Source organism: Vigna unguiculata, chromosome 9 (assembly GCF_037176805.1).
Source record: "Vigna unguiculata cultivar grain cowpea cultivar isolate G323 ecotype 2 chromosome 9, ASM3717680v1, whole genome shotgun sequence".
NCBI classification, from domain to species: domain Eukaryota; kingdom Viridiplantae; phylum Streptophyta; class Magnoliopsida; order Fabales; family Fabaceae; genus Vigna; species Vigna unguiculata.
Window position 1 is genome coordinate 12,632,501 of NC_140800.1, and position 21,275 is coordinate 12,653,775.

Genomic DNA, 21,275 nt, shown 5'->3' on the forward strand with positions numbered 1-21,275 from the left:
TTTTATATATATATATATATATATATATATATATAAATTTATCTTTCTTTCCACAATTATTTTTAAAATTTAATCATTTTTCAATTATGAAATTATCTATAAAGTAAATAAGACTATCTGAGATAAAATTATAACAATGATTTATATTTAATTTCTTAATTATAATAATAAAAACAACAACAACAATAATTTTATTATTTTTTATTTTTGTAAAAAAATAACACCGGTAAACATATATTTTTACTATATTCATGTTTATTATCTTCTTTTAGTATTTTCTTAGTTCAAATAATAGTTATAGGCTTAAAATGTTATAATTTTAAATATTAATTAAATATAAATAAAATAGTCAGATAAAATGGAAATATTTTATCAATAGTTCTATAAATATTTCTTTTAAAAAAACCGTTTTATAATTAATTTTCCTTTGCCTATAACATATTCTCGAACATATAGTTAAAACGCTATTGGGCCACTGGGAGAACCGAAAGCCCAATGTGATTGACATGGGCGACTCTAACCCTAACAGTACAGTAATCATGTCTATAAATCTCACATCCTAAAGCCTTCAACCATGTACTTTGGTGTTTAGGGTTAGCCTCATAGCTTGTGGAGTTCTTATGTCAGTGTCTTCAATCTCTGTTTCTGCTTCATGTATGCATTAGCTTGTGATTCTCTTCATCATGACCTTAGTAAGAATTTTGTGCTTAATTTTATGAATGTTCGATTCATAGACCTTGCAGAAGGTGAAATGCCCTGTGAGGAAGATCTCCCATAATTGATAGGAAGTGCCGTATGACACTCTAAACGCAGCGCCAATCGAAGAACTTGTTCTTTGTGGCGCTGTGTGTGTGATTTGGAACGGGTCTCTGAGGGTATTTTTTTTCTTAATTGTTGTTATTTAAATTCTTTTTTAGTTTTTAATTTTGTTTTCTAGGGTTAGGTCTGATGCCACGTCGCTGGTAGCTTTAATTGCAGTGACCAGTGATGCTATGATTGGACCAAAATCAAAAGTGAATTTCGTTTGTTTCGCATCCTGATAGGAATCTGTGGATTTCATACTTTATGATCTGCGGAGCCGTTTTGTGCGATTACATTTTTTATTCTTCGTTTGAACTTTGTGTTGTTTGTTTTAGTTTTATGTTGTCATGCTTGTGGCGAAGCCGATGATGATTTATTTTATTTGGAATTACCGTCTGATATTTGATGAGAATTTGTGGCTGACTGAGGCTTCCTAATTACTTGGATGAAAATTTGTTCAAGTTTCATCTTTTTTATTTATTTATCTTCAGTGTTGCTACTTTTTTCACTTTTCTTGCTGTGCATAAATACCTCAGGTGAAGAGCGAAATATATAATATGGTTATTATTGTTTGTGAATTGATGCTTAAAATGTCTTTGTTTGCCGATTATTGTTCCCCCTTGTATGCAGACAAACGAATTAGCAATGTAAAAGTTTTCATATATTTAAATAATTTTTTAAATAATTCATGAGATGACAGAAGAACTAATGACTTCATCATATTCTTTATTGGTATATGATGTATTATTTTTAAAAATGTGTTTATATAGTCTAAGAAATAATATTATATATTTTCTATCGTGTTATTTAATAAAATATAAATAAAAAAATTACATATTTTTGTTATGTTAATTTAAAAAAATTTATTTATAAGATAATTAATTAAGTAATTTATTATCAAAATTATAATTAAAGATTAAAGTATAATGTATATAATATGATAATCAAATTAATTAAATATTTAAATTATAAATAAATATAATCAAAATATTTGATAAAATTTACTCAAATATGAGTAATTTACAATTTAACTATTGTGAATCTATATAATTAGAAGTCATAAATGGTTATTAAAAAATTTTAAAAAACATTATAAAATAATGTTTGGGTTAAGTGAGTTGTCAACTCATCCTAAACCTGGTTTGAATCTAGGGTTAATTGGGTTGGGCAATCCATTTTTGAAAAAGCTAAATTTTTCTTGATCTAATTTTGCTTGAATTTGTGGTGAGCCAAGTTGACTCAGAAGTTAAAATCTATTTTAATATCTTTATTATGAATACTGTAATAAAATAATAATAATTATTATTGAATAAGAACAAATTATTATTTAATAATAAATAATTTTTAAAGAAGTGACTGTCGTATGTACTTGGAAAAAATGGAGAATGGTGGACAAGGAAAATAGAGAACAATGTAATTGGAAGGCAACATTTTGTGTTTGTCATTGTGAGGGAGTTATACTGTGAATGAAGACTTGAGGATATAAGCAACATGGAGTTAATGCATGTGGATGAGGCTGAGTATTAGGGTTCATGTTTAATTTTCTTACTATTTTTAGCATTCATAGTGTCTATCAACAAATAATGATATAAACACGTACCATTATCTTACGATTTTAGAAAAAAAAAATGAAACAAAAACCTATATAAATCATAAAATACGGATCTAAAGCCATCGAATAAAACCTTGAATCATTTCGGCATTAGATTACTTTTGGTCCCATAGGAAAAGTCCTCTGTATAATGCTAATTAGGCAATTGCTTCCTGCAACTGTGAGGTTAAAGGGACCAAACGTGCAACTCCAGAAGAATGCATAGGGTTAAATCATTAAAACACCTTTAAGGTTAGTTTTAATATTTCACACATTTGATTGAGTGCAGAAAGAAATTTGAGGGGTGCAGGAAGTAATAGCCTTCTAATTAATAAGTATTAAATATTTTTATACTTTACGAGTGTGATATAATAAAAAAATATTGTACAAGGATTTTGTTAAATAGGTATTGTAAAAGGCTAATAATCTTATAAAATGAATAGTTTTTTAAGAATGTTTTAAAGATAATTGTGGGAGGGAAATAAATATTTGATGAAGATTTATATTGAATTTGAAATCATTAAATATTTGTTGTTGTATTAATTTATTGTTACTTCTTTAAGTGGAAAAATTGTGTTTTTATTGATCTATATATTATTAAATAATAAAATTTATTTTTATTTGCTTAAAATAAAAAGATCTTAGAAGAAAAACTTCAAAATATAATTATAAAACAAGTGCATTCTCTCATGGTGTATAGATTAATATTTTTGATTGAATAATAATAATATAAGAAATCTTTAAATATAGACTATTTTATCTTTTAGTGAACCTATATTAAGAAATACTTTGACCTTTCGATCTTGTATTTAAGTTTTATGCACTAAAGATTAAAATTACACACTCAAACAATGGTATTTTTTTTACATATGCGAAAAAAAATTGTTCGGATATTACGAAAATGGGCAAGTCAAAAACATATTATGAGTCATGCGGATTTATGATGACTTAAAAAATGTGAAGTTGTCAAGAGTCATGACGACTTTAATATTAATATTTTGTACTAGAATCGTCGTGATTCTTGATGACATTAGTATAAAACATTAATACTCAAGTTATCTTAACTATCACTTTTTATAAATTAATATTAACATTGAAGTCGTCATGACTCTTGACAACTACTGTGCATCTGAAGTTGAAGTAATGTGGAGTCTACACAACTTAGCCCATGATCTATATTTTTTTTTTCAAACTTGTCCATTTTCGTATTTTTAGGCAAACTACCCCACTTATGTAAAAAAATCGTCAAACAACACTCACTTTGGTCGTTTTTCTTCCAAAAATTCGAATAGTTGGACATGGCAGTCATCTACTCACACTTTGTCTTGGCCTTAATGTTAGACCTATCACAAGATTGGTCATCTTGCATCTAAATGCTAGCATCGTTTGAATTAGGATTTTCAACCATCTTCTCAAGCACATAATTCTTAAGTTTCCTCTTAAAATAAAGTTTTTTTTTATCGACAAAGTATATATATATATATATATATATATATATATATATTAAAGTACTTGGGGTACTTCAACCTGTATGCATGTATAGAGTTTCTTGTCATAAAGTCTTTATATAATTCATTGTTTGGACTTGTACAAATAAGATTCAAATATTCCTACCTAAAATCATCCAATCTAGGTTTTATACATTCAAATACTCATTCTGAACAGAGGGTAGTAAGCATTTATCCTTGAGATGTTATCTAAGTCTACTTTTCCATCTTATATGATTACTTTTGTTTGCTGAATTTGCACACCAATGTTTACCTAATACATTGAGATTCGTCATAGAAGTGGTTTGCTTTCTCGAATTGGGACAACTCCTATTGCACTTTGATTGAGATAACACGTGGTGTCTTCGTGGTCTTTCTATAATAGTGAACAACTTTTGTTTCTTCCACATTCCAATTCATCCTTCGTATATCACCACATCTACAAACAGAACAAGAAACCCGAACTATGGTATTAAAATTAGTCCACCCCCCCTCAACACCCTCCTTACATGTTTCAAGCCAGACAACTACCTTCTAATCTGTCTAACCATATACTATTGCGAATGACTATGATATGTATAACACCTTTTTCGAGATGTCAAATGTAAATTTTTTTCTCATTTAAAACGTGAAGTACAACCTCCGTTACCATCCTATTAAATAGGAAATTTTCACAATTATTTTATTAAAAATAACACTTATAAAAAAACTCATTCAAAACCTCTTTATTCATCAATATAGATATATCGTTCCTCCAAACCAATAGCTTAAATTGTCAAAGTGAGACTTAATCTCAAATCCTTCAAATGCGAACTCAACCACTACACTATTACATTTTTTTTTCATAACATTTTTTTTTCAAAGGTTAAATCAAAACTCCCCAAAGCTGCCTCACGAGCTCCTCACAGCCAAGTCTCTCCAACTGCAACAACTTCTACTCCCGTACAACGTAAGTCATATGATCATCGCAAGTGGAAACCGCATCCACAAACATGCAAGGGTGAGCTAACCATGTATCACATTACATAACATGCATATTAACATGTAACACACATAGCATATTATAATGTAACATAACTCATTCATAAAAAAAGAAGGTTAAAATACCTTTTTGGTCCCAATTTTCTTCAAGTTTTTTCAAATAAGTCCTAATTTTCGTTTTGTATTCAAATAGGTCCCAATTTTCGTCAATTTTTTTCAATTAAGTCCTTTTTTGCTAACACCGTTTAAATCATTAACGATCATGAACAGTGACTGCCACGTGTCACTTCGTGGTTTTTTTGAATTTTTTTATTTATTTTTTAAATTTTTTTTAATTTTTTTAATTTTTTTTAAATGTACACATGTCAACCCAGTAGCGTGCCACGTGTCACTTCATGGTTTTTTTGAATTTTTTTTATTTTTTTGAATTTTTTTAAAATTTTTTTAAATGTCCACGTGTCAACCAAGTAGCGTGCCACATGTTAAAGACAATGTTTTATATTCAATTTGGTCCCTATATTTGTTATTTTTGTTCAATTTAGTCTCAATTTTTGTTTAAAATTGACCAATTTTGTCCCTATCAAAGATGTGACCAAATTTAATTTTTATATCAAAGTTATAATGATGTGAATTTTAATATATTATATAAAAATATTTAATAAAAAATGTGAATTTTAACATAAAAATTAAATTTGGTTTTAATTTGTGGAGGGACCAAATTGGTTAATGTTAACAAAAATTGGGACCTAATTGAACAAAAATAACAAATATTGGGATCAAATTGAATATAGAACATTGACTTTGTCACGTGACACACTATTGGGTTGACATGTGGACATTTATAAAAAATCAAAAAAATAAAATAAAATAAAAAAATTCAAAAAAACCACGAAGTGACATGTGGCACACTACTGGATTGACACATGTACATTTAAAAAAATTTAAAAATAATTTAAAAATAATTTAAAAATAATTTAAAAATAAAAATAAAAAAAATTCAAAAAAACCACGAAGTGACATGTGGCAGTCACTGTTCATGGCCGTTAATGATTTAAACGGTGTTAGCAAAAAAGGACCCAATTGAACAAAATTGACAAAAATTGGGACCTATTTGAACACAAAATCAAAATTAGGACTTATTTGAAAAAAACTTAACGAAAATTGGGACCAAAAAGGTATTTTAACCAAAAAAGAAAACTCCACCAATACATGTTCTCAATACCACAACTTGAACTCATCAGAATATTATCACCAAGTAATATTAACGGTATGTCACTCTCTCATAACTAACCATTATACCTTTCATGCGCACCAACGCTTCTTAGAAAAGTCTTTTCCTTTGCTTTCCATAGACTTACTAGCAACAACTCCACCCGCTCGACAAATCTTTGGGTGGAGCTCTCTTGCTAAGTTCATGTTAAAGACTTACAAAGGAACGCAACCCCTTTACCCTGACTTGACAAAGTCTTCTAGGTAAAAAAATCATCCTAGCTTTACAACTATCAAAGAGTTTATACTATCTCATCACATATGTACACCCATATAGATCATACATCATCACAAGTTCAAACATACATCAACTCATCATGCAATTACATCATATCATGTCACATTATCATAAGATTAATCATAAATCATCATCATATCATAACTCAAGCATTATTTCCTTACACTTAAGGTTTTTAACATATAACTCACCCAAAAATTCTACACCAAATAGTAAAGAAGCAACCACATTTTTAAACCAACAATAACACCATGTTAAAACAAACCACAACAACAAAACAACAAGTCCTATAGGTGACTAGTGGATTTTCCACACCTGTGGATTTGACTTCGAAAATGAAAGAAGCAAACTAAGAACTAAAATTCACCCAAGCATTGACACAATTGATAGACTCTTAATAAACACATAAATCTTACTACACATGAACCCAAATTAACAGTACCTTTAGGAACCATATTCACTCCACTAACTTTATCCAAGACCTCAAATTTAACCAAATCATAGTACTCCAAAGCAAACCATAATTTCATCATCACAAGGAAACATCTCCAATTGCTATTACACCATGGATTTTCCCATATGCTCAAGAACGACAACAAAATAATTTTATTCCATACAACATTTCATCTCTACTTTTCTAAACGATAAATTCAATCCATCAAATACTTTAAACAAAATTTCTAATCAACTTACCTCCAACACCTTGCACTTCACAAAAATTCCGCAACCACAACCAAAAACCCATTATCAAATCATGCTTACTTCAACCATAATTAACACTCTAAAGGAAAACAAGTTATATTTATAACCATTGCTCTAACCTCAAATAAGTTTACATGGTAACAAGATGAAGATCAAAGTTCCTAATTTCCTCATTGATTCATCTAAACCAAACATTAAAGTAATTAGATTAAACATCTTAACCCCACCATCAAAGCAAATTTTCCATCAATCTCATCTCATATTCACCAAAAAAATTGACAGCAATCATAAACACAAAAAAATATCTTTCCTTACCCATAAACTTAATCCTAAACGATACCACTAGTGCAAAATTGTATTTTTACCTCGCCTTATAGGCCTCGGTTGGCAAGGAACCGAAGCATATAACGGCGCGGTGGCATTTTTTCAATTTCAAGCAACTTTTATGCCTCAGTTCAAGAAAAATCTGAGGCCAAAAGGGGTTATAGGCTTCGGTTAAAAAAAAAAACCGGTGCCAAAAGGGGTTATAGGCTTCGGTTCAAAAAAAAACTGGTGCCAAAAGGTGCTTATATGCTTCTGTTGAACAGACCCGAAGCCAAAAGGTTACGTCTTTGGCCTCGGGTGGCACTGAACCGGGGCCAAATAGTTTAATTAGGGCACAAAAACGCGAACCCCTCTACTTCTTCCTCGCGCGCCGCTGCATCTTCTCCATCTTCTCCATCTTCTTCCTCGCGCGCACAGAACCATATGGGAACCCTAAACGCTAGCCACCGTGAAACTCCATTGCGAACGCGAACCACCACTGCGACGCAAAAATAGGGCACCAGATCTGCAAAGCGGCGACGCGATCCACCATGGCAGCACCTTTTGCGAGATCGCCATCGCGCTCCACTAGAGGAACCACCGTCGAGATCTCTGTTGCTGCAGAAAGCCACCGTCACCACAACAGAGGTCGTGAATCTGCACCGTCACCGGACCTGTCTTCTCGCCGTTCGTCGCAGTGGCGCCGATGATGGCTTGCAGTGGTGGTTCGCGTTCATCGCTGCGACAATGGTGGTTCGTCGATAGGGGATTCTGGTTCGCGTTCATTGCTGGGATGGGGGTTCTGATCTGGCTCGCGTTCTGGTTCGCGTTCGCGTTCTGATTCTGGTGTTGCAGGGATGAAAGTATTCTAGTTCTGGTTTGACGTTAGCTGGCTTTCAGATCTGTGCCGTGAAAAATTTAATTAAAAAAAATATTTTTATCTTATGGCTTCGGTTCTCATGGACCCGGGGCAGAAAAGGGACTCTCTGGATTCGGGTAACAACCGTACCTTTTGGCCTCACCCCAATATGCTCAGTTCCAGACCTGAGGCAAAATGAGAAAAATAACCGGGGCAAAAAGCCCTTACTGCACTGGTGTACATTTCACAATATCACCATGAATTCAACCATTAGAGAAACTTGTTATCATATTCCATCCATAAGAATGAAATTACCCGTTTATAATTCCATATTTTAAATTGCAACCAATTCTCCATACATAATCACCAAATAATGAGAACAAGGCTTAACACCGCCTTACATAAAAAAACGTAACCCAAAATGCATTTCACAATTCCTCCATTCCATAACTGAAGAATATCAAGAAAATGATTTAGCATCCCTTACACCAAAATCCCAACCTTCTTTTACCATAAGGATAAACACTTCTTATCTCATTTCCAAGACATTCATCACATAATCAGAGATACAAGGTGAAATACATGAAATTCTTGCATAATGCATCCATACATTCAATGCATTCAAGAAAGCAACCAAATATATTCTAAACATGACACCTGAGCAATTATAAAATAATATATAAAAATATTTGTTTTAAATGCACACATAAGGAATCAAACCCATGATCATCAATCCCTTGACAAGGCCCTAACCAACTATGCTACTCTCCACCTTTGTTTATGACCTTGCATATCAATTCAATTAATATTCCTCGCATCCAATTATCCCTTAGAATTATAATTATTTTCCTAGGTTTTAATTATCCCCAAACAGAAAATTTTCATCCTCGAAAATTTTGCTTACCAAGAAACATATATGGATATGACTTCTTCATGTTGTCTTCTTATTCCCAAGTTGCTTTTTGTGTCCCTTCATCCCAAAGCACCTTGACAGTACGAATTTATTTTCCTCAAAGGTTGTTTGATTTGCACGTCTAGAACTCGCATCGGCCCAACGTCTAGGGTTAAGTCTTTTCTAATCTGAACTTCGTCCTCCTCCAGCACATGTGTAGGATCTGAGACGTACTTCCTCAGTTGCGATACATGGAACACGTTATGTGAGTTTGCTAGTTGTGGTGGTAGTGCAATCTCATAAGCTACTAGACCAATCGTCTTGTTGTACACTCAAAACCCTTACCCATCTATTGTACATGTTCCACACTTTATTGGCAACTTTACAACTAAAAAACAAATGACTTATACTTTATTCTTTATCCCCACAAAGGGCACAATCATGATTGTTTAATAAAAATTCTCTAAGATTGAGGTTGACCTTTGTAGGTACACTATTTGACATGACACACCATGCTAAATGAAGTGCGGATGGAATACCTTTAACCTTCCATAGACTATCGAAGACTACTGATAATTCTCCAATTGGACTACTTTGAAGCTTTGTATATGCCAATTTGACTGTGTATACATTATCATCTCCATCCACCCACTCCCACGTATCTTGGTGACTCATATCTAGATTTATCCTTTCTATATCTTCCATAGAAAGTTGTAGTTGAGGCTTCTCCCATTCGAACCATTGTCTGTTCCAACAAAAATTTCATTCCCATTTATCCTTTTCCCAGTTATCACATTCACTAATAGTTATTTCTCTTGTTAGAATTTGCATATAATCTTGGGTATGAATCTTTAAACGCTCTTTCACCTTATCATACATCTTTCCAAAAATTTATTGTACTCTAGGGCCTACCCTCTAAGTCACACTTTTATCAAACCAAGTTTTCTCTTCACCATATCCACATACCTTTCGAGGATCATACAACCATCGAGATTTCTTTTGCCCACACTTTTTATCATCCAAACTCCTCCATGATCCATATTTTGAATCTAAAATATCCTTTCATAATCCCTTCTCTTCCGTGCATAATCTCCTCTTCCACTCAACCAAAAGTGCCACATTGAATAGTTTTAGGTCCTTAATGCCAAGACCCCCTCTCCCTTTGATTTACCTACCTTTTAACCCATGCTATTCTGCTATCAGTTTCACCCAACCCCATAAAAATTCCTTTGTATTCTTATGATGTATTCACTAATGCATGTTGATAATTTAAAGAAAGACATATAATAAGAGGTACAAATGTAAGGACAGAACTAAGTAGGAACACTTTACCCGTGAAAGATACAAATCTTCCTTTCCTCAGATAATTTTTGCTTAATTGGGTTCCAAAATTGTTTTTGTCTTGGGTTACAAATCCTCCTACACTCATCATGCCAAGGTACTTGAATGGGACCTTCATCAAACCACAATTTAGAATAATAGAGCTTCTTTGTTCTTACCTCAGAGTGACACTGATGAACAAATGTCTATGTCCTTTGTGGTACCCCGATACTGGGCTTCTCACCATATCAGTATAACAATGCTACAAATTTATCTATCTCTCACACCGGCTCCGCTACTTTGTCTTCTCCCTTTCATAACTCAACATTTGTTCTTAATAACTTATGGCACGTTCCACGCATTCTTAGCGTCTCAAAATTCGCTCAAGACAATAACATTTATTTTGAATTCTTCCCTAACTACTACTGTGTAAAATACTAGGTAACCAAGCAGATCCTTCTTCGAGGAACGCTTAAAAATGGCATCTATATTTTTCCTTCTCTGCTACTATATATCATATATATGCTTTCTTGATGCTTTCTCACGTTTTACTTGGACTTTTTTGTTGCACTTTCATTATATTTTTACGTTTTAAAGCTCTTGTGCAAAATCAATTAGGCACTAAAATACAATCTATCTAAACTAACAACGCAAAAGAATTCTTAGCCTTTCAAAAGTTTCGTTATTGCACAACCAAACACGGAGTAATGTTTTTTTTTTCAGTTAAGTTAGTTGCTCCCGAGGCTTATAAGTTATACCTACATGTGCATGAACGAATCATCACGTCATTTTTCGAAACCCCGCTTCTTGCTCTTTGTTCAAGGGATTCTTGAACTCCATGGCTTCCACTTCTGGTACCGACGCTGTAAGCGCCACTACCTCTCGTCATTTCTTTTCTTTCTTTATTTTTCTTTTGGCTGTCTTGGGTTGTGGTTGTTATGAGTATATGCTGGTTGAGTTTTAGGATATTACTTTCTTGATCTTTGTTGGTTGGAGATTGTACTTGTTCATGCATGGTGAGCACTGGAATTTTGCATGGGTAAAAGGGATTGTGCTGTTTATATAGCTCACTAAATGATATGCTTTTAAAAAGAGACAGAAGTTAAATCATGATTGTGATGCAGGCTAAATCAAAATCTGAAGATGCCTCTGGTGTAACAACAGGAATAATCTTGTCACTGCGTGAGAGGTATTTCACGGCATAGATGGTGTGATGCATATTGTACTATGCCAAGATCGCAGTTTATAATTATTTGGGTCTAAAATATGTTTTTGATTTTTGTATTTCGCAGTCTTCAGAACAGTAAGGATACACTTGTGATGTGCCAAGTACGTTTTATAGTTTGCAATCTTCTTTCTCATGTTTACAGTTTTTCTGCGTGAAAGAATTTGAGCTTTGGTCGTTTAAGGAAGCAAACTTTAGTTATAACTGATGTAATTCAAGACTTGAATTCATGACAGATTCGCAAGTCTGAGGGTTGTTTCGGTTTATGTACCTTTTTCTTGCTTAGAAATAGGACAAGAATTTTTTTACAAACACTGTTCCTCACCATCTTTCACCTTCTCTTTTTCTTTGGAAACACATAAGTTAACTTTTGTACACACCATCTTATCTTTATAAAAGTTGTCAAAGAATTTTTTTCTTATAAATATTGACAAGAACATGCATGTCCAGAATGAACTTGAGGCTGCAAAATTGGAGATTCAGAATTGGCATTCTACACTTAAAAATGAGCCTTCTTTACCTGCTGGGATCACTTCAGGTTTGTTTATGTATTAATTGTTTAAGAACGAAATTTTTTTACAATTATTTTCTATGCACATTTATACCTGAACATTGTTTAATCTTTCTTCTTTTTAGATCCCAAAGTGTTGAATGATTATCTTCAGAGCTTGAAATCCTCTGTAGCGTCTTTAAAACAGCAGGTTTAGAATCTAGTTTTCCATTTTATTCTTTTTCAAAATAATTCATCATCAATTCATTCGGCTTCACTGTCCTTTATCACTCTCTTACTTGTTATCAGATTGAGAAAGCAAAGAGAAAGGAAGATGCATTCATGGTAACATTTGCCAAACGAGAAAAATATATGAGTGAGTTGAAGGTAATAAAACCTTAAATAAGGTTAATGTCTGTTACTGCATTAGCATTAGCATGATTGTGTATATGCATCCTTCTTTCCGGCATCAACTTCAAGAAACTATACTATGAAGGAAGTAGAAAAAAAAAATATAAAGTGCAGTCTTTTAAGCTCTAATCCTTTATCATTTAAATATAACAACAAAAAACATCAAAATAATTGTCTCTATAAGGTTTCACTAGTATTGGATCCTATTGTTTTTGTTGTTTCTGACGTTCGTTTTTGTATTGCTGTTCTTATTTGGCTTTCTTCTTGCTTATTGTTGTCTGAAATCTTCTACACTCCAGTCTGTTGAGCAAGATCTGAAAGTGCAACTCAAGCCGCCATCAATGGAGGTAAGTTTATAATATAGCATTTAGCGGATCAATGAAATCTATATGGTTGCTGATGATTCTTCTTCATGCAGTTATTTAGAATCTACTGCATCATTTATTTGATTATTTGCAAATCGATAACCTAATTGAGTTGTTTAAAATTTTAATGTATCCCAATTAGGCTAGTTGTGTTAACAATCTTCTATGATAAATAGAAAATCAATTTAAAATGCCGATGTAATATAATGAAATTTTTTTTGATAAGAATAATTATAATATAAAGATAAATTTGTGTGTATTAAAATCATATTAAGTTTTCATTTCTTTAGATCACTGAATTTGTTCTTATTTGCTACTTGTTCGTGACATCTTTGTTTATATCATCTCACGTGTAGCTCGAAATTTAATGTGGCAATTTGATGTATCTTGTATTCTATTTTTGTTCTTTTTTATTCTTAGAATGTTACAATGCCTTCATATTGTTTGGAATATGATTTTCAGGCGAAGAGGTTCTTACTTGATCCAGCGGTTCGTGAAGAGTTCACCCGATTAAAGGTTTGTTATTCAACTTCGCTTTGACTCTTTCTCTGTCAGGCACACACACAATTGGTTGTTTTTTCGGTTGTTATGGGACATAGATTTGTATTCATGGTTGTTACTCCTTACAAGATTTGTGATCTGATAATAGAATTTAGTTGACGAGAAGGATAGAAAGGTAAAAGAGTTGGAAGATGAAATTACAGCTTTAAGTTTTACTACCCAAAGCAAGGAGGGAAAGATGCTGATAGATAAATGTAGAAAACTGCAGGCCGAAAATGAGAAGCTTGGAGAAGCAACTTCTGAGGAGAAGGTGCTTCTGTCTTTCCCCCATTTGTGTTTTATTCGTAACATGAAGTAATGTAACACTAGCATGCATGTATCCAACTATAAAAATAAGGCTTAATTGGTATGGTATTCATTGTTACTGAATTGATGTTTAAAATGTTTTCATTCTTCATTTTTGTTTCCTCTTGGTATGCAGATACATGAAATAGAGTCCAAACTTGCACTGCAGAAGTTACAGAATTCACAACTTAAAAGTCACTTTGAAGGTTTGTTATTCGATGGAATTCATTTTTTTGTTGTTTTGGGCTCATGCACCAGCTACATGGAAACTTCTGTTGTTTTGTGCTATAAAATCAATCATTTGAAGTGTATGGAATGCCAGGAATACCGTCATAAATGTGCTATCTTTTGGATGATTTTAACATGATGTTAAAATGCTTGTAGGAATTGGGATAGAAGTGTGTGTCTTATATTTTTCTTGAGAATAACTAGAGATTGCAGGGATTAAAAGTTATCTGTAGACCTTCATACTTTTGCAATATATTAAACACTAGTACTTGACATTGACTTCAGGATTGCAGAAGCACATGGAAGGACTGACCAATGATGTTCAAATATCCAATGAAATAGTATTCACTTCTTTATCTTATTCTCCTTTTTTTTTCTTTATTTAGAGATTGCAGAATATTCTGTTATAAAAATGCCTGACTGGGTCGTAAGAAACAATTTGTGAAGAAATGGTGAATTTTTTGTTCTCGATCCCTGCAATAAAAGGAACTCAACCATTGTGTTGTGAGAGAGGTTTACAAAATAAATAACTGATATGAATTAAATAAATAATTATAAAGATTAAAAACATTCGGCATTAAACTGTTAATATAATATCCTCGAAATAAAAGTTTGATAGGATGAGTTTGTTTATTTATTTTTTATTAACTATAAAAGGCTAAACAATATCCCACTCCGTGAAATGTTCTCTATGGTTTGTGCAGAAAATATTATCAATATACCAACATATCTCAGACAAAATAATTTTTTTCTGGTTTCTTCTTCATGAAAGATTTTGCTTCGACATTTTATTAAGGAAATTGAATGCTTACAAATTAGCAACTGACAATGACATGTATATTGTGAATATTAAATTATACATTTGAAATGTGAATCTTTCGTGATTTTATTCTTACTACGTTACCCATCCAAGGAAAATTTTACTTTGACATGTTTATTTAAGATATTGAGTGGCTTACGGATAATCAAATATTAACGCGATATATACGTGCATATCAAGATTTTAATATTTTAAATTTTAAATATGAATATCATTTAGATCATAATCTCTCTCCCAGCACATGAAAAATGCTACATGCCTTCCGTAAATCCTAATATATCTTAATTTTTTTCACTTAAAATTTCATTTTTAAATTCAGGCATCGTGGTGCAAATTCATTGAACCCCAAGAGCTTGGCTGTATAGCGTGATTCTTGTGTACTGTTGGAATAGCTTGCTCTAAATGAAGACGTTAAAAATTTGACAATTACCCGATATTTTTTATTTTATAACCAAAAACAGTTACAATTAATTACTCTTGGTCAATACATGCAAATTTATATTTTACAATCCAACCAAAGATGGATTACCTAAGATGGATTTCATTCCAGGTTCTCATATTACAAGATAAGATTGAAGAGAAGGATCGGGAAGTCCAAAGACTAAAGAACGAGCTTCAACAGAAAAACTTGGAGGATGAAGATTTGATGCAGAAATGACAACAATGAGACAATTGCTGGGGTGCTGCAAACTAATTTGACATTATAGTCTTTTACAGGAAACCATTTTTTCATTTTTTTTTACTCTTGTATATTAGATCATTAACTGTTGATGTTCATAAGGATGCTTCTGCTTTGAATGGAAATATAGTTGAAGATGGTATACTACATTTCACTACTTTACTCATGGTTTAGGGTTTAGGTTTTGCATTTTTAAAAGTAGCTTTCTATGTGAGTCAGTTTCAACGAGACCATCCCAAACCTGCAGTGCCAACATTTCCAACTGGTTGAATAGGTTCTACCAAGCCCTTCGTAGAGCTTCCAAGCCCCTCCCCCTGCACAAAACATATAAAACAGTTATTCTACAATCATAAACCCGAACCATTCAACAAATATGTGATTCGACTCGGCGTTTATTCATGGTCTAATGGTGTGATGAGAAAGGTTCCTAAACAAGGTACGACTATTTTCTTATGGATAGTGTAATTATAGATTGTCATGTAAAAATCATATTTGAAATGATTTTTAATAATTGACGATGGAAATATTATTCTTTTGTTGGTGTATGAAAATTAAACTTTTATTTTTCATAGGTGTTGGTGGCTCATTACAAGACCTACCACATTACCAAATTCCAATACACCTGTCTTTCTCATGGTGTGGCGCTTTTTGAGCTATAAGTTTATGGCATAGGAAAAACTGAAATTATAATGAAAATTCTGAAGATTTAAGAAAAAAATAAAGTATGAAGATACCTCTTTCCAACCCATGCTTTTCAGAAGTTTTCTGGCATAACTACCTGCTCCAAATGACATCTCCAAGGCCTCTGATGCAGCTTCTTGAGGACAACCAGCATCAGGTGAAGATGGCGTATTATAAACATCTGACAGATTCTTCTGTCCTGGACCCGTGCCAAAGCCACCATGCAATATTCTTCTTTCAGCAGCCCTATCTCTGTATTGATGTTTAATTTGCTGTAGGAGCAAACAAAAAACGAGTTGAAGGTTAACCGATTCTGGATATATCCTTACATGTGGTCAATTGTTCTATAGAAATGTGATCATGGAAGAAGGGAAACACAAGTTTAGAGCCTTTATCTCTATGTTTTCTCTTTCCTATTCGATCCCTTTAACTTCCCTAACCCACAACTCTTATTGAAGAGCTCACTTTCCACTCAGTTATGTTATGAGAAAGGAAGATTTATAAGCCATGGCCCACTTGTTACATATACTACTTTTGTCATCCTAAGTGCTTTCTCGAGAAGTTGTGCATCCATTTATCTACTATAAAATTAAGAAAAATGCAGCGATTTGTTTGATTTCTACATCAGACTACACACCTTAGATGCAGAGGGCTGACTTGGTAACGCAGACAAATCCTTCTCTACAGGGATATCATCTGAAACTGAAGCAGAGCTTTCACTGGACTTGGAGAGCTGAGTGGTTTTTCTAGTAGGTGATAGCTGGGGAAAATCCCAATGTTTTGTTGGATTTGAAGAATCATAAGTTGATAATGAAGCCATATATTTTGCACTAGGATTTCGCAATCTGTACACTTGTCCTGGTAAAAGAACATGATAAGCAATGTATTTATAGCCCAGGTTGTATTTCTAGCTCTATCATTTTACTGAAAATTCCAATACTGCTTCATTTTAAAACTGCTCACTCATCCATGAGAATGAAATTTATGACAGGTTGTATCGGAAAGATAAACAAGCAAGAAAGTTTTTCATTTTTTGAATTACATGTGAGTAAATGCCTTCATTATCACTTTTTTAATACTTAAATCTCCTTATTAAGGATGACAAAATTCACACTTGTAGATATCCACAAGTAAAATCTGCTATATCAAACAAGTACGTTTAATGGATACTAGTGAACAATGGGCATGAATATTTTAGTTACCTGCCTGTTAATGGGGCAGGCAGAGGTATCACAATATTTAATCGGCATATACCCACATTTGATTTTAGTGTTTTTTTCTTCTGGAATAAGCTATCAGAATAAAGTCACTGACAAGGAAAATGCTAAGAATTGAGAAGAATGATTAATAATTTTATTATAAATATTTACGTTTCTATTTAGACCTGTAGAATTAAAATTGTTTTTGAAGAGATTAATTTTATTTACACTTATATTTTGCAATGCTATATGAATTTACTTTTTAGAAAGATTAATTTTATTTGAACTAATATTTTATGATGCAATTTTATTTGGATTATACTTAAAGATCAATGTTTTATAAGTTTATATCTTAAAGAAAAAAATTAAATAATCTTATTATTTAATTTTAAAAGTGCCTATTATTAAAATATTTTAAAAAAGAAAAAAGAAAAGAATCCATGGATATCCACATGTATAAAATAATCTACCGGGTACCTGAGAAATAATAGTCACCCATTGTCATCCCTACTCGTGACAGGGTGTTTGATAAGTACTAACAAGTACTAGAGTAAAATGCAAACCTGTTCTAACTCGTACCAGATCTAAATGTGCTTCACAGATGGGAGCAGATCTTAATTTCCCTCCACTAGAAGGGATAGATGGATGTTGTTTTGCAGATGGTTTCACCAATCTTCCAACCAACCTCGCCACTTTATCTTTTTCATCTCTTTTGGATCTCGTAACCATTTCCCAATCCCACAAGTCCACAATTGGAACCTCTAAAACCAAATCTTTCCCTGATTCAGTAACTTGACCATATTGAGCTCGCCATTTCTCTTCATCCAACAACATACCTGTAAAGATAGATCAAGACTATTTAAGAGATAGACCAAGTCTATTTAAGAGATAGTCAAGTCGATTTAATACCTTCATCTATGGTACTTTTATCAGCTATGTCACATTCATCCTCCATGTCCGGGACCCACTCACCCTCTTCCAGTTCATAAGAATTGTTGTAAGCTACACCTTCATCTACAGTACTTTTAGTATCAGCTAAGCCATTTTCACCTACTTGGTTTGGGTTCCACTCACCTTCCACTTCATAAGTTTTGCTGTAAGCTATACATTCAGGAAACAAATTCATTTACGAACTGTACATAACAAAAAAAAAAGATAGAAGTTATGTACAAACCATCAGCTGCTAAAGAGTTATATCTATCATCTGTTTCAAGCGGCACTGTCACTCCATCAGCTTCACTTACGGCTATATTCTTGTAGCCAGACAAGTAAAGATCAATAAGTGTGTCCTCTAACCTGTTAGTTGGCAAAGTGACTAATTTACATATGAAAAGTGTAGAGGTAAAAATCATCAATGGAATAAGGATGTGCAAGTTGGATACCATTCTGATGGTGGTGGAGGTGGCTTTTCACAAGTTGGACTACTCCCAGAATTTGTGGCATCTGTTTCAAATACAGACACTTAAGATAAATTAAGTTACTCATATTAACTATTGCTGCATCTGAAACATCAAAATGTTCGGAGAGTAGTAGAAAACCAATTGTTTATTATATTAATACAAACAAAGTGCAAATATGGGGATATGACAAGACGGCACTTGGTAGCAACCCCCTGTCCCTGCATACCGTAGACCTATCATCATTATACTATAATATTGTTGACAAGATTATTTTTTATAGCATGTTTGTCGGGAATTAATGCAAATACAGAAACACAGTTGCAAGTTCATATGCATACCATCACGTGTTTCATTAGCCAGGGTTCTTGTCTGTTGGTTTGTTTCAGATCTATTTTCAAGAAAGGAAATATAATCCTCATTGTCGTTGCCATCACAGAATTGTTGAGGACTTTCTGTGGTAGTTTCCTTGCACATATATGTGTCTGCACTATCATCCTAAGACATCAAGCAATCAAACTAAATTTATAACATAAAACATTAATTTAAGAATTTATCTATGGAAAAAAATGTTAAATAGATTATTTAGAAGTCCAACTCCAACCAACCTTATTGGAATCTAAAAGTACATAATTCCCGTCCTCGAATTTGTAATAAGCACCATCTCTGCTGCTATAATACCAGCCGGCATTAGGGTCATGGTAAAATCCACTACTGCACAAATTCAAACACATTTCCTCAACAAATGAAGAGGGGGGGAGAAGTTAACGACAACAACTTTATACTAACAACATATAAAAACAAAAGTAGCTCGTTATATTCATGATTTACGTCAGTACAGACAATCAGACGCAAACCAAATCAAAAATCAAAGGAAATATCTGTTATGTTGGAGGGCGGGGAATCAAATAAGTCATTCCTGTGTTTGATTAGGATGTTGGAAAGAAAAAGCTCATTCCCAATCCCATTTAATTTCATCTAAAAAAACAGCAATTGCTCTGCATCATATTCTCTTTTCGTCAATTCTAACATACCAAGCATAAGAACGTAGAAAGGTAGAGTAATTATTTCATTCCTATTCATATCAAACAGAGTGGTAGAAGAAGCTGACCATTCTGTTTTCATTCCATCCACATCAACAATTACAGTATTAAATGCTAATTTGAACAACGTGATAGCTTCGGAGTCACGCAATATGTTCAGAGGCTCAGCAGATATAAACAAGCACAACTACACGATGAACTTTTAACGTTCCAAAAATACGAATTACTACAAATTAAACTGCATGAAAGAATGAATAACCATAGCTTGCAGAATTCCTATGCAATGAATAATTAAAACGCGAACATGGCTTTGTTAAGGATTAATAGCAAACAGAATAATGATTGACTTTTTTGGTGAGAAATGTTGTTCGAAATTAGGGGTGAAAGGAAAACCTAGCGTGGAAGTAAAGCTGCGATTTGTGATCCCAAACAAAGGTGGAATCACTATTTTCACGATTTTCAGAATCTCCGTCCATAGCTTCTGCACTTCAATGGCTGAATCTCTCGTCGGCGTTGGAATCTCCACACTATTTTCTTCATGCTTCTCGGCCCAACCCAATTTCCCCTTCTCAAAAGGTACATTAACTTTTTAATTAAGTGTATAACCAACAAGTTTTTAATTTAGGTGTATAACCAGTGATTTGTCTGGAATTAATCGTATATATTAACTAAGTTCTTTTTATTGAAATCTTAAAATTTATGACATATGTAAATTATTAACCTTTTTTTATTCTTGTTATTCAAAAATTGAACTTTGGTTTAATTAATGATTTAGTTTTTTAATTTATTTATTTGGTTTTTTAATTATTTTTGAGTTAATCCAAATTTTTAAAAACGTTCAATTTAGTCTTCTAATTAATTACAAAGGTTTAATATTTAACAAATTTTCAATTTAATTTCTTTATTTAAAATTTTGATTCAACATAATCCTATACTTTTTAGAACATCTAATCTTATACTTTCTAATTTGAGACTAAATTAATAATTAAGTTTAATTATAATTTATATATTATTTTTTAAAAAAATTTATACATCAAATCACGAACTAAAACTGAAAAAAAAAATTAAGTGGAGTGTAAAACATAAAACAATTGAAGTAGTTAGGTGGGTGGGTTGGATTGATGTATAAATTATAAAAAAATATATTTTAACATGTATATATAAAAAGTAATTAAGCTTAATTATAATTTAGTCTCAAAATGAAGATGACAAAATTTAATCGTTTTAAAAAATAGGGGACTCAATAAGTTTTATTTGTTGCATTCTTTCCTAGCTAGTTGTAGAACAAGAGGGGACATTCCTGGATGAGTGGCCTTTGTTAGATTAGCATCTTCATTAAGCTTAAAGGGAAGTTGAACAAAGAATTCTGAGCTTTTCTCGAAAGGTCTTGGATAAGAACATTTTTCATGATTATCTGCACATAAAGTGATTAATTTATCTTTTATGTT

The 21,275-nt window shown here is 32.5% G+C and overlaps 1 protein-coding gene, 3 non-coding genes and 1 pseudogene across 6 annotated transcripts; 4 read left to right on the forward strand and 1 right to left on the reverse strand.

Moving 5' to 3' along the window:
- The first annotated feature begins 752 nt into the window (after positions 1–752).
- LOC114164928 (small nucleolar RNA Z112) lies at positions 753–878 on the forward strand. The gene has a single exon (XR_003599662.1). It is a non-coding gene; the product is annotated as a small nucleolar RNA Z112 (small nucleolar RNA).
- A 64-nt stretch (positions 879–942) lies between these two features.
- LOC114164941 (small nucleolar RNA snoR2/U65) lies at positions 943–1,099 on the forward strand. The gene has a single exon (XR_003599675.1). It is a non-coding gene; the product is annotated as a small nucleolar RNA snoR2/U65 (small nucleolar RNA).
- Positions 1,100–1,160: 61 nt separating this feature from the next.
- On the forward strand, positions 1,161–1,236 carry LOC114164933 (small nucleolar RNA snoR77Y). Its single transcript, XR_003599667.1, has one exon. It is a non-coding gene; the product is annotated as a small nucleolar RNA snoR77Y (small nucleolar RNA).
- Positions 1,237–11,281: 10,045 nt separating this feature from the next.
- On the forward strand, positions 11,282–15,681 carry LOC114163458 (FKBP12-interacting protein of 37 kDa-like; annotated as a pseudogene).
- Positions 15,245–20,445, reverse strand: LOC114164765 (D111/G-patch domain-containing protein). Of its 3 annotated transcripts, XM_028049525.2 has the most exons (11): positions 20,221–20,444; positions 19,393–19,498; positions 19,126–19,282; positions 18,952–19,005; positions 18,770–18,830; positions 18,562–18,683; positions 18,297–18,488; positions 17,951–18,223; positions 16,826–17,046; positions 16,242–16,460; positions 15,245–15,821 (listed from the first exon to the last, which is right to left on the reverse strand). In XM_028049525.2, the coding sequence occupies exons 1-11, from the start codon at positions 20,301–20,303 to the stop codon at positions 15,729–15,731; spliced, it is 1,581 nt and encodes a 526-aa protein (XP_027905326.1). In that variant the 5' UTR covers positions 20,304–20,444; the 3' UTR covers positions 15,245–15,728. The 3 variants fall into 3 exon arrangements, with proteins under 3 accessions (XP_027905326.1, XP_027905328.1, XP_027905327.1); XM_028049527.2 differs by lacking the exon at positions 16,826–17,046 and having other exon boundaries at positions 17,967–18,223; positions 20,221–20,445; XM_028049526.2 differs by lacking the exon at positions 18,952–19,005.
- Positions 20,446–21,275: the final 830 nt, after the last annotated feature.